The sequence below is a fragment of the Pseudopipra pipra genome, chromosome 1, assembly GCF_036250125.1.
Source record: "Pseudopipra pipra isolate bDixPip1 chromosome 1, bDixPip1.hap1, whole genome shotgun sequence".
Lineage (NCBI taxonomy): Eukaryota > Metazoa > Chordata > Aves > Passeriformes > Pipridae > Pseudopipra > Pseudopipra pipra.
In genome coordinates, this window is record NC_087549.1 from 113771430 (window position 1) to 113785251 (window position 13822).

The window sequence follows — 13822 nt, forward strand, 5'->3', positions numbered from 1 at the left end:
GTTGCAGTGTCCATGAGAAGACTGTGCTTTTGCATGGTTACCTCTGTTTTATTTCAGTTGGTCTAATTATTCTTCGGTATGTGTGTCAACCGTTTCAATGTTGTGTTCAGCCGAATATCCGCATGGGCTGCTTTGACAGGGTTTTTTTCTAAAAGGTGTAGATTCTTGCCATCAGGGTGAGTGAAAATTTGGGACAGTTGTGTGGTATTAGTTTGGTAATTTAGTTTACAGATTGCTTGACATGGCTTGCCAAAGCACATGTGTCATGTTCGTAGACATATACACAAACCTTCTCTTTGCATTTTGGTTTTCCAGTCCTACCTCTCTATTTTGCTGACTCTCAGACCAATTCTTGGATCACTGAGGTAGCTTTAATCATTGCCTCTTAGCAGCTGAAAAGTAAACTTGCAGAGCTAAGGAAGAAAACAAAGGTACCCGAAGTCTTTGACATTGGTCTCTGACAGCACTATGGTCAGGTGTGAAAATAACATGTATTGGAAATGTCACACGAATGTCAGGAGCTGTTTTTCAGGTTGCTGAGGTAACCAGCTCTGCGTTAGAGCAGAGTATCAGAGTTTTAAGCTGGGTTACTGCTGTATTTTGGGAGAATGTCATCCCAAAGCTATTGCTGTGTTAGAAGAACTTTCCTGGGATGAGTCTTTCTTTTTTGGAGAGAGCATCACTACTTTACTTGAAAAATTGCTTTGTAAATGTAGAAAACTGCTTGTAACCTTAGCTGTGGTAGCGCTTTCATGTGCTGATAATAAATGGTACCAGTTCTTTCTGTGGTCTTTTTTCCTTTCCTCTTAAATTAGGGTTACTGCTGAAGTGAAACACAATCCCACGAACACCATTGTGTGCAAGGCACAGGGAGAATGGAACGGTACGCTGGAATTTACTTACAGCAACGGAGACACCAAAGTGATTGACACCAACAAACTGCCTGTTATCAGGAAAAAGATCAGGCCGATCGCAAAGCAAGGCCCGCTGGAATCAAGGTAAGGGGAGGGGCATCACAGTGTCCTGCTTCTGAACCTCGGGTAGGAACAGAGCAGGGAAGCAAACCGCGGTTATAAACAGTGTGGTTCAGAAGTGCCTCCCTTCCCACAGCGTGTTAATCTGGGCACAGAGAGCTGGAGCTGTGTGTTGATTCCTCGGAGCATAAATTACATTGCAATGATGAGCACATCAATTCTGTAGATGGGGAAAATGCGTGGATGCGTTAATGAGCATCTGGAAGATGGTAATGCAGTGTTTTCACCTGCTTCTTTGGGTGATTGCAACATGGTACACAAATTAGTCAGTTTGCTGCAAGTAATGTTGCATCATATAATTTAAACTGGTATTCAGTGTTTTATGTATTTTAGAATATGTATATATAGATGTAAAAAGTATGTAAAATGTGGTGCAATGTGAGCTATAAATACGCAAACTCATGGTTTTAAAGCTCTTGGCACCCACATCATGTGCCTAACTCTGACTAGGTACATTAGGAAAAAACATATTCTGTTATTCAGTCAATACTGTTAATGTTTATCTTCAGAAAAATCAGTAGTTTTATTGAATTTAGGAACATTTTATTGGAGGATTTAAAAACATGAGTTACACTTATTATCTGTAAATATTTTCTCTTTATTGTACAAAGGTTCCTTGAGTCATTGTGCAGGGTCAGATCGTTTTTCTACTTTTAAGACTGCTTGCTTATCCACAAACTCGTTTTCCCACTGTAGTTTGGAGCACAGAGATTGTAGTAGGTAAGGAACCCAGTAGCTTTTCAGTGTATTTATTGTATTTTTTAGATACTAGTAAGCAAATTGCAACCATCCAGTGTTTCTGTAGGATTTGCAGTTTATCAGACTGTAAACAGAAACTCATTTAAACACTCCTGAAAATTTGTGAAAGCTGTGGTCAGTTTCAGAAAGCGAGCAGGTTTAGATTAGATATTAGGAAAAAATTCTTTAGTGTAAGGGTGGTGAGGCACTGGAACAGGTTGCCCAGAAAAGTTGTGGATGCCCCATCCCTGTAAGTGTTCAAGGCTGGGTTGGATGGACTCTGAGCAACCTGGTTTAGTGAAACGAGTCCTTGCCCAAGGCAGAGGGGTTGGAACCACATGATCTTTAAGGTCCCTTCCAATCCAGGCCATTCTATGATTCTGTGATTCTTTTCAGTGTTATTCTGGGCAAAGTTTCTGCTAAGCTGATAAAAGGCATTGCATTCAAATGTGGTCAGTCATGTGAGAAACACGTTTGGCTGTATACTGATAATTATTGTAACTGGGAATGTAGAGCAAGACCTAGAAGGGCTTCCTGGAATCAGTGCATCAGTTCCTCTGTTAGTGACCTGGTGGGAACAGTCAGTGTCCCAACTGAATGCACTCTTGGCTTTTGGCTGACACTCCCTTAAATTGAAAAATTTAACCACAAATAAACACAGGATAAATGCCTGTCATTTGGGGGTGGATCATCAGTAAAGAATGTGAACCGGAAATGATAAAATAAATCCACCTTCTTTGAGAAAAAAAGCTCAGGTGGTCAAGAGTCAGGAACATGAAGATAAGGTGGTGAGAAAATTAAGTTGCATGGCAAAATACCAGGAGCTGAGCAAATCTGAAAATCTGGTCCACAAATGTGATGAATGTCCCAGGTTCCCAAGCTGTGTGACCTGAAAGAACAGCATGGAGAGCACGACAGCAGCTCACCAGACTGGTGTCCAGAGGCACTGGGCTGTGGCAGAAGTGTTCTCACTCTGTGGCTTGTGCTCCTCCATCACCAGGCGCCTGTGGCAGAACGTCACCAACTCTCTGAAGGAGGGGAACATTGATGCAGCCACGGAACACAAGCACTGCCTGGAAGAGAGACAGCGGGCAGAGGAGCGGCAGCGTGCAGCTCTCACAACGCCCTGGAAACCCAAGTATTTTGTCAAAGAGGTACTTTGAGTCTCTTGCTTTAGGGACCCTTTAATGTGTTTCTGCACAGGGGAGGATGCTCTTACAAGTGAACGAATGTCTGTGGCTTTTACCGTGGGCTAGTGTTGTTGTGTACCAGTCAGTGCTTTAAATTGTCTTTTTGACAGAGTCTGGCTCTTGAAGGAGAGCAATGGATTTTTCCATGTCTATATTGTAGACTTGTTCACTTTTCTTCAGTTACATTTATTTTGATGTGGATTTTTGGTATCTAATGTTAAGCAATGTGTTTTTCTGTAAAATCCAGCCCGTACTTTACAAATGCTGCATACTCACATCCCCTACTAATCCTGATCTCAGCACACTAAAGCACAATCTAGGGATATTTATCCAGTGTAACTCAGCATGGGCATCCTAAACACAGTCTTGGGTTTCATCTATGTGAAAGGAAACAGATTTTACTAAGTTCATCTTTGCCCTTTTTTTGGGAAAGGCAGAAGGGAAATAACACTGACTGGGGGAATTGTTGTTACCTTAGCCAGTATGTGCAGCTATTTAAACCAGCAGTTCATCTTTTACACCTTCCCACTGCTTCTCTTTCTCCCTGGTAGTTTTTTTCCCTCCCACCCAGATTGCTTGTCAATTCATTAAACACAGAATTTTCAGATGACCGAGGTGGCTTCTTGTTTAGTCTTATTTTAGCTTTTATGTGGACGTACATAGATACAGTATTTATAAATCTTGTTTGTAAACTGTCCTTAATTTTCTTGCAGGGCGATGGCTGGCTGTACTTGAATCCTCTCTGGAAGACCCATTGATGGCAGAGAGCAGTTGCTCATAACTTTACCTGAAAGGCATTAAAATGATACAGTATGTAGCTTCAGGATGTCAGTGGATAGGTCCTGTTACCAGAAGATCCCCACGGGAAGCTATGTACTGTGAATGATGCATCTCAAAATAACCACGAGCTCGAGTCTATTCAGGAGCCATTTTGTGTGTATGGATACACAGGCACACATGCACACATCCACCAATACACACATATGTACACACAGTGTGTATGTGTTTGTGTGTGTATTATTTACACTACATGTAAACAAGTATAAACACTAACAGCAATTCAAAGACCTTTTCCTCTAATTGTTAGGGCACAGAACTCCGGCTGGACTCAGCTGGGGTTCCCGGAGTTGTGTGCTTGCAGGATCAGGCCCTATGCTAGTATTTAAGAAAATACTTTTTTAGTACTGGTTAAGGTTTTTCTATTTTTCACTTTTGCCAAAAATGTTTTGCACTTAAAATGTGATGTGTCTCTTAATGGCAGTTGTTCTGTCTAAAGTCACCGAGTAACTCACTTTGACATAAGAATGCTACACTGACATGACAGTGCGTTCGCTCTCCGGGATGCCGATTTAAGGGCATGTTTCCTGTCACTTACCAGTGTGAATTTTCTGCCATCCTGTAAGAAGTAGCAATACCTTCTCAAGAACGTTGTTCACACTAACCTGTTGTGTTCTCGCTCTATTGCCTGTTCATATTTCAGCTGTTTAATTGATCTCTGGTCACCCGTGACCAGCTGCTCTGGTAACTTTGATCTTGCTGTGTAATGTTTTCTGGCCACTGTCATGCCAGCACTTCTGGCTTACATGTTCCGCTAAATCCCTTCTGGCAGATGTAGCTGCAGTGTTCCAGCTCACTCTTGCCTCAGCTCTCCACCCCCTGTTAAGAGAGGCTTGGCACACCACTGGGCTCTGCTGGGGACACCCTGGTCACAGCCTTTGCCTTTCCAGTGAAACCACTGCTGATGTGTTTGGGCTGTGCAGGCAGGAGCCCTGTCCTGGTGTGTCGCTGTGAATGGGTGAGCTTTCCCCACCAGCCCCAAGGTGGGTTCTGTTCACTGCTCTGGAAGAACAGAGCTGGTCTGCTCAGAGCCCTTAAACCATCTTAGGGCTCCAAGTAGCCCTATATTTCAGTTTCTTTGGCTTTTGACCCAAGGCTGGATGAAACATTTGGATGAGTAGAGATGATATAACTAGCCTTCTCAGAGAAATGATTTTCTGATGTAAAAGTAACAACTTAGTACATTGTTACACTGAGACAATAACTTTATTAAACAAATGGGATACAATTTGTTTTGTAGATTAACAAAGTAAAAAAATCCTGTAGCTTGATCTTGCTTTGTAAGGTAACCACTGTGACACTGAGAAAGTGGATTCTAAAAGTTTGTTAAGGCTTTTTTGATTTTTAGTTCATATTTGCTGAAAGTGAAAATGTTTTTGAGAGAGGTGGCAGGAAAAGGCACATGTAAAATGTGCTGACTTCTGCTCAGTGCTTCTTTCCAAAGTGCCCCTAAAGAAACCACTGTATTTCTAACACACAGTAGCATGGATGCCTACCTGTCTGTAGTACTGATTGATTTTGTGCCTTTTGTCTGCTTTCTTAATACACTAACTTACGCTTTATAGATGTTGTACAAAGATACTTAGGGTCAAAGCACTGCTCACATCTGTCCTTGTGCATCCTGCATTTTGGTTTTTTGGTAGATGTCAAAATCTCTTGAGCAACTCAAAAGGCTGAGCAGAGGTGTGTGCACAAGGAAACATGCCATTAATTGTTCCTTTGGACATAATATGTAATAGATCTTTACATTTGAGCTTCAGATCCCTGTTTAATGAAGGTGTGGCTCCTTTTTCCTCCTAAATCCTATTTTGTCTGCTTGTCTGTCCTTTTTTTTTGCACATTAGAAGGATTCATGTTCTAAATTATTTAAATCCTGTTTTTTAAAAGAAGTGGACTGTATGAACTTGGTTTTGTAACTGACACTTTTTTTTAAAGGAAAAAAATTATTTTTTAGGAATAATTGATGTAATAGTTTTCTGTAACAAAACCAAAATGATGCTGTTGTAGTATTTACTGAACCAAGTATCATCAGGAAAATGTGTACTTTATCACCTGCAGGAATTCACTTTATAATGGATCCACTCATTTTCTAGAGGTTAGTCTGATAAGTACCTAGAAGTATTCCTACAGTTTGTAATATCATCACAAAGAACAATGGAAAAAGCAGAATTAAACACATGGAACATCCTCCCACAACTCTTTCACACACCAAAGAACAAGACACATCCTCACTAAAATAGCCATTGCAAACCTCTGTGTGTCAGGCATGCGGGCCTGTGCCACTGAAGGAGTAACCTCTTTCAGCTTTGATGGTGTGACTGTCGAGGCTACAGAGATGCTGTAGCCTTTCTTTTAAGGAGAAATCTGAATAATTTTCTGCTTGTAATTTATTGAAGATTTTTTTCTGTCTGCATGGTTGGTTGTTTCTGCATGCCAAGAACATTCCACTTGTGCTCTGATCAATGTTTTGTTTTGTTCTGATGCTGTGAAGAGTCCCCTGATGCCATTACCACTGTTTCTTTCCCAAAGTAACTTGTGAGACACAAACATAAAAGCAGTCCTTTCTGAAAATATGCCATCAGCGAGAGATTCCAGAATAGAATTCAAAAGTGTCATTTTATTTTTTTGATAGTTACGTGTTTGGTATATTTTACAGGACTGAAAAGTAAATATTCATAAGCCTTATTCTGTAGGTCATTCCAATAGCTGTCTTGGAATTGCAAGTAAATACTTTCCTTTTCAAGTAGCCAATGTACACTGAATTGTAACGTAAAAACCTCCATGTACTTCAATTTTTTTTGTGTGCACACCTGTAGAAAGCCTATGCAACCTTTTTCTTTCTTAAATTAGAAATGTTCAGAAGGAAAATTTATACCTTTATCATTTAAAAGATGCTCTGGCAGTCTCTTCTGATTTGCCTTCCTTTCATAATTTGTGAATTTAAAATGAGAATGCTCATGAATAAAAGATTTGTTTCATTTAGTAGTGGGATGCCCTTTCTCTTTCCATGGAAGCATCAGTTAACCAGTACCAGTTACTGAGCTGTCCTGGAGTGGTGTTCAGGCACCTGTGAGCTGGGTGCAGGGTTCTGAGAGAAGCGATTTGCCAGCTGAATCCTGGTTTGTTCTGGGGGTTTTCTGCCCTGTTCATTCTGCCAGATGCTCTGTAGGTAAGTTTTTGTTTAAACTGGACAGTTCTACCCAGGGAAAATGGGGCTGGGCAGCATCACAGCTTTAGGAAAGGCTGGCGAACATCTGCCTTATTTTGACAAGTAAAAAGTAAAAATGTTAAGGTGTCCCCTTGTTTCTGAAAATCCTGTTTCATTTAATCTTTGTCACTAACAGAGATTCTTGACTAGATACCTCTTGAACCACAACTCTACATTATTGCAGCATTGGACACTTGCAAAGGGAGGAGAAATGTGCTTAGAGGCTTCACGTGGGTCCTGGTCAGCATTTTTCAAGTGTTAGATAACGCCCTTCTGGTTTCCTTTAAACATTCATCCAGTGTTGGAAACTCTTGTGCTGGAACACTTTGTTTTTATGCAAAATGGAAACCAACACTGGCTGTCAATAGGGCAGGAAACACTACCCAGTCGTGTTCCCTGCCTTCCCGTGGCATTGCTTCAAGGCCACATCTTGGAGCAATTTGTACACTTGGGTTAAGTCACAGCCAAATATGATTTGTTTTCAGTGGGACTGATATGTACAGAAGGCTCAGTCAAAGCATTCAACTGTGTTTTCAAGAGTAAATATGTCAAGATGTTTAATTAATGACTTTTCTCCCCCTCTGTTACAAAATTACTTCTACAAGTCAAAATATTTCTTCTGGGATTACCAACATCGCTGTCTGCCTCACTGCTCTCAACGGTAATGATTAAGAGATACAGAACTTATGCAACACTGGCTTCTAGACACTTGCAGTTTTAGTTCCTTAGCAACTCAAACCTGGCTTAAGAGGTTTTTTTTTAATTGAGATTAAACATACTGTTTTATGGCAATTGTGCTTCAAAATTTGACCTAGCAGAACAACAAAAGGATGTCTGTAGCTAAGGAAATAAACTATGGAGGAGTGGATGGTGATGATGCAAGATGGTGGTAGTCTTTGCTGGTAAAAGTGCTGTCCAGTTCTCCCACAGAAGAGGTAGGAGTTAACTGCTGTAGTTCTCAGATGCAGGTGTAAACCTACATGGTGTGCAAATTCCTGAGGAACCAAGGAAGGTGAGACAATGCCTGCCCATTCTTCTTTGTGATATTGCTTTTTCTGAGTGGCTGCCTCAATGAGTCCAACCTATAATTTCATTTTAACTGCTGAACAGCGGCAGAAGCCTTGAAGTCAATTTAGATTTACGAAAGCTCAGGTAAGTGGTAGGCAATTTTAGGCCCAGGCTGGCTGAGATTCCTGCAGTTGGCTTATTTTTATTTCACATAACTTGGATTCACTTATTTGTGCTGTTCAAGAGAACGCTGTTGGCTAAGGTGGAAAACAATCTGATGAACTGTAAAGATCCCTAAAGATGGGAAGACAGTCTTGTATTTTCTTTTCTAAAATGAGGCTGAGTTACTGCCAAGCCAGAGCCTGACTGGCAGGATCTGTTCTGCTGCCTTTCAGGTGTTTTCCAAATGTTAGATCCCTTATGTCTTAACCAGTGGTGACAGGGCAGGGTCCAGATTTGCTTGGAAGCAGCAAGATACTAGAGATCATGCATCACACAATCACCGCTTCTGCTGGTGGGTAAGTAGCTGTAACAGCTGGAGCTTCTCCAGATGCTGGAAGGATTTGCTGCAACATGTATGGTTGGGAAAGATGGCTGCTGTTCCCTGAAAATACAACAGCCACCTTAAATTGATCACAGCAGAGGCCCTACATTTGTCTTAGTAAGCTTAACCTGGAGGGATATCAAGGAGCTGCTGTGGCTTCATTACAGCAACTTCATGAGGTCAGGAGATTTGCATTATGGAGTTCCAATGACTTAATTTATGACTAGGACTATAAGCAACATGTTACGAAGTTAATCACAACAAAACTGACACAACAGCCTTAACACAAAACTTGAATTAACTTTATTTTCCCCTACAGTCAACAACTGGTTTGCATTGAGCTTTAAAGCAACAAAATAAAATGAAATCTCCAAACGACAGGGGGCCAGAAATCCAGATTTAATTAACTTTGTGAAAATGTTGCAGCTGTGGTATTGGTCTGTATAAACCATCAGAGTCAAAAATGAGTTCATAAATCAAAAAAATATTCTACACCTTGAGAAATAAGTCAGCAGTAACATTCTCACAGAACACTTTAAATTTACATTTTCTTCATGAAAGGTACATACTATTCTGCATTTTACATCAAGTTATTGATGCAAGTTTTGTTTCTATAAAAAGTTACAACCTGTGGCAGGAAAACAAACTGCAAAACCTTTTCATTTTAATTAAAATTTTCAAGTCTGTATAAAGTTCTCCTAGAGCTGGAAAGTGAACATGTTCAGTCTCCATTTATATTTTAGTGCATTTAATCTGACAGTTTTCACCACTTAAAAAAAAAACAGTATAAAAGACAGACAAAGCAAATAGCACTATAGCAGGAATTTCTTCAGTTGATGTAAGCACTCTAAATAAAAATGCAGAGAAACACATTTCCAGAAAAACTTCTACCCTCACAAGAAAGGCAGTGAGGGGGGGGGAAGAGGTTTGCAAATCTTCTACCTCTGATAGCCACAGAAAAGGGGTTTTGTATACCTGTCAACCTTCTTTTCCCCAATAAACAGGCTATACTTCTTTTACCAATGTAAACATTCACCTAAAATAGTTTAATTTCTGTTCTGAAACACCAGCTGCTACACGGTGCTCAGTTGTGTGTTACTATAGCATTCATTACTGTCCTTTTGGATCTTTCAGGAGGTTACAAATTTAGCCCTTGTATCTATGGTGTGCAAGATTTGCCTTGTCTACCTTTGTGAAATGACAGTGTAAGGCAGCAATACTGCAATCCCGTGTTGAACAAAAGCAGCTTGTCCAATTAATCTGTCCTGTCTCCTCTTGTGAAAATGCAGCTTTGCTTCTTACACTCCAGCTCAAAACCAGCCTGCAGCAAGAGTAAAAGGACATCGAAAGAAACCGTTCAAAAATAATCATGGGAGTAACTTGTTTTGAAAGTTGAATTTGAGAGAGCTCTGCCACCTCTTTTTTTGTCGAAAAAAGTCTCATTGTCAGATGTCACCATTCCAGTTTACATACTGCTGCTATTCAGCTGAACAGTGTTGTCCAAAAAAGATTGACAAGTATGCATGTGCCAAGGACCAAATTACAGGGTTCTTTGGTAGTCAGTCCAAATTCTCAACAGATTTGAAGGATAATATGTACCAATAAAAAAAATGCTGCTAGACTTGGATAGCAGCTCTGTCTTGCTTCACATTACAAATCTAAAACAGCTGTTCTCAATAAGCCAATATTTTTAATCAGACATTGCCTGAAAATTTTGTACAATAATCTGGACCAATGATGGTTCTGTACCCTCATGTTGCTGTGAAACATGATTTGAGCTAAAGGCAAAGACTGGTTATCTCAAGGACAACTGCTTCGTATTAGCAATCAGAACAGTGTATTTAAACTGTCTTCCTGTTGGGTCTCTTGCCTTTCTTTAAAATTAGTTTATTCTTAATGTAGCCACGCTTCCTTTTGGAGGTCTAAAAAGAAAAACAGAATAACATGTATTAGTTAATGATTTAGTCTTGACCGCGGTTTAATGATGTGCATTTCAGTGCCTGATCTTTAGACTGATTTTAAAGAGCTTAAATGCGAAGTCCTCAACGAGGCATTATCCAGTTATTAATTTTGATGTTGGGATTGTTAATTCCTGCCCAACAGTTGCTCTTGCACAAGATGTGCTTTTGCAAGCCCCATATACCAGATCTGTAGAATTGTTTTCAAAGCTTGTGCTGAGGCAGAATTAATAATTAACCAACATCATACAACTCTAATATGCCCAAAGAGCACAACTGGTGTAGAGTGATAGTTTTGTCTGGAAATACTGTTGTGCAACTTTTGCACTATTGATTCTCTTAGAAGTTAGGTAGAACTCTTTGCTCAAAGCAGCATTTTTAAAAAGAAAAAAACCCTGAATAATCCCATTTTAGTCTTCAATGCTCTACTGTTGGTTTGTAGGTTACTTAGTTATCATGTTTTAGGTAATAATGGGGGGAATCATTAATGTTGTTCATAGGTAAAATTAACTTCAAAGTTGTATATACATGGTTAAGTTTGCGACAGGTACATTGAATGTGCCTGCCAGGAGGCAGCTCCCACACTTGCTGCACTTTGCTGTGCTTACCAGCAGGCTCTGTTATGTCAATGAAATACAATTTTTAAAAATAACAATGACATTATTGCAATAAGGTGAGATAGATACAAACTAAAAGGAGATGGACTGAATTTCCAGTAAGGAAGCAACTGCTGAAGAACTGTGGCTACTAAGGAGCCCTCAGAATGCATTTAAGAAATTCTAGTTTAGACATTTGCTCCATGCTCTTCCCCTTGGTGCTCTGATTTCTTAGTGGGAAGTAGAGCCTATTTGTACTGCAAGAGTTGGTGATGGATCAGAAATTGCATCAGCTTTTATCATCTTTAGATAGAGAATTGACCCATCCATGGCTTAAGTGGGGTCAGTGCATCTATCATAGATAAATATAGCCTTGCTTGTCACTTAAGATCAAAAGTTAGTGTTAAGTGTATGATAGGCACAATAAAGCTTATAATTTCCTTTCAACATGTCTAGCTTTAGTGGCAACTCCTAAATGCCTGATTTTATGTACTTCCATCAAATCAGAAAAATAAACATCTTGACATTTAACATCCTCTACTTGTAGAGAATATTCTTTACTTGTATTTCCATGAAACAGTGTAAGTTCACTGCCTATACTAATTTAGTTTGTTAGACTGACTTCTGGAATCCCTTTTGCAACATCTATTTGAACGTACAGAAAACAGATGTTGTGAAGGAGAGGGCTGTAAGAGTCTCCCCAACTCCCCTGGTATCAGAGCTTTCTTAACAGGCTGAAGTAGCACAACAAACACTTTTAAAAGCACGAAGATGACTTCAAACAGTAAGCAGACAGACACTAAAGTTCCATCAACAAAAGTTTCATATTTAATTTATTTCATACAAAATCGCCATTTTTAAACTTCTAGGCATCACTACTTTCAAACAAAGTCAGAAAGCAACTTTCACATTATTTACTTAGTGAGCCAGTTACTGAAACATGAATTGATGTACTTTAGAGATTATACTTCCAGTTACATGAAGACTTAAGAGTTGTAACAGCCAGTGACACACTCTATTTCCAGTTAGCATTCTGCCTAAAAATAATCTAGCCTTGTGTCTTCACATGCTTTTAAGTTAAGCAGACAGTAAATAAACAATTATTACCAGCAGGCAGGTCTGAAATTGGACACTAACATGAACAGTATCCATAACATTCTGGCTAGTGGAAATACATAATTCACCAGCTATGTGATTCACTTTTAAAAATAAACTCCAAACCCCTTTCAGTTACTTCACTGGGAACCCACCTTCTTTGACAAATACTTCTGTTTCGGTACAATGTTGGTTACTCTAGGTTTATGATCCAATGTCTCTCTGTTGTCTAATTGTTTGACCTTGTATATTCTAACAAGCCAGTGCTCTGAGGTAAAGGCTTCCTCCAGATGTTTAAATTTAATGTCTTTGTTGCCTATCTCCGCATTGCGTGTACGATCGAATCCTGGGGGTGTCCGAAAATCCAGCTATAAAAATTAAAGCTGCATATTAGTTCAAGACAAAACCCAAAACACTGGTCACTGCAAGCTGTGGAACTTCGTACTGCAAGGCCACTCCTTCAGCTGGCCCCAGTCAAAGGACAACATTTCTCTTGCACAGGTTACTGCTACACAGAAAAAACTCTCAGATCCTTTTTACAACTGCGAGAGGGAAAAGTTCATTCTGACTCCTACAGATGTCACGGGAGACAGCACTTAATATCCCAATAAAAATACCATGTCTGCATTCAGAGATTAAACAACTCAAGTGGCAGTGTGGCAGCCTACAGTGACAGAGTGCTCTCTCCTATAGTGCAATAATTTGCACCTTCATGGTTTTCCATACAATTTGGAAATCGTTGACAATTATTAGTTAAATTTGGCCACCCGTGTTACAAATAAGATTTGCTGAATAAAGGATTCTTGTGCTAACACATCAGAAGGAAGAGCCCTTGCGAGGGGGGCAGGGAGGAAAGAAAAGGGAGCTAAAAACCGAAACAGGTTTAGCTACATACATGGGTTTGATGCTCCCAAAGCAGACTGACAACTGCTGCCCTTACTGTAAAAGCGTAGTGTCGCTTAATATACTGATGTGACTTGGATAGAAATCATGTAGTTTCTGATTAAATAGTCAATGGTTCCACTTGTGTGTTGCTATTACAAGAAACAAATCTAAAGCTCTCCACAATGTGACAGTTAATGCTTTAGTGAGTGCACAGCACAGTGGAATCAAGATATTCATCTGGGGCAATGTGAAGGACAGCAAAAAAACTAAGTACAGGTGTAGGTTGGCAGCAAAGTACAAAGGTAGGTGAGCAGCAGAAATGCTTTCTGGTAACGGTTATATATAGTAGACCATGCCTGGATGTGTTTTAAAATTTCTAAACCTGACTCTTATGCTGATTGTCACTACAAGCAATGCTTAATCTAAAAGGTAGAAAATACATAGAAACAACATTTGCTTTTTCACATTTCAATTATGATTCAGTAGAAGTTGTAGCACTTACCTGCATCTCTCCAAATCTGTAATAGGACATTTTATACATGAGGCAGTTCAGCAAAGTTGGAGAACCTGCCTTGTCTACTCGGAATTCTCCCTGAGGGGTAAAGTAATCACTTTCCTTTAAAAAGAAAAGAGGATACAAAGAGTCAATATAAACTAAAATCTCAAGGTAACTTCTCATTCCCTTCTCCACAAAAGAACCCCTAAGAATCTCAACTGACTTTTACATTT

The 13822-nt window shown here is 39.7% G+C and overlaps 2 protein-coding genes across 3 annotated transcripts in view; one reads left to right on the forward strand and one right to left on the reverse strand.

Moving 5' to 3' along the window:
* OSBPL10 (oxysterol binding protein like 10) overlaps positions 1-6781 on the forward strand; it is a 113079-nt gene extending 106298 nt beyond the window's left edge. For both annotated transcript variants that reach the window (XM_064672379.1, XM_064672368.1), the window contains exons 10-12: positions 816-998; positions 2773-2926; positions 3676-6781. In XM_064672379.1, coding sequence (XP_064528449.1) covers positions 816-998; positions 2773-2926; positions 3676-3720 — 382 coding nt within the window. In that variant the 3' untranslated portion in view covers positions 3721-6781. The remainder of the gene's footprint in view (positions 1-815; positions 999-2772; positions 2927-3675) is intronic.
* A 2058-nt stretch (positions 6782-8839) lies between these two features.
* The window catches only part of STT3B (STT3 oligosaccharyltransferase complex catalytic subunit B), a 52711-nt gene continuing 47728 nt past the window's right edge, over positions 8840-13822 (reverse strand). Inside the window, exons 14-16 of the mRNA XM_064672393.1 lie at positions 13596-13709; positions 12364-12576; positions 8840-10481 (exon numbers count right to left, since the gene is read on the reverse strand). Of these exons, the coding sequence (XP_064528463.1) occupies positions 10401-10481; positions 12364-12576; positions 13596-13709 (408 nt within the window). The 3' untranslated portion in view covers positions 8840-10400. The remainder of the gene's footprint in view (positions 10482-12363; positions 12577-13595; positions 13710-13822) is intronic.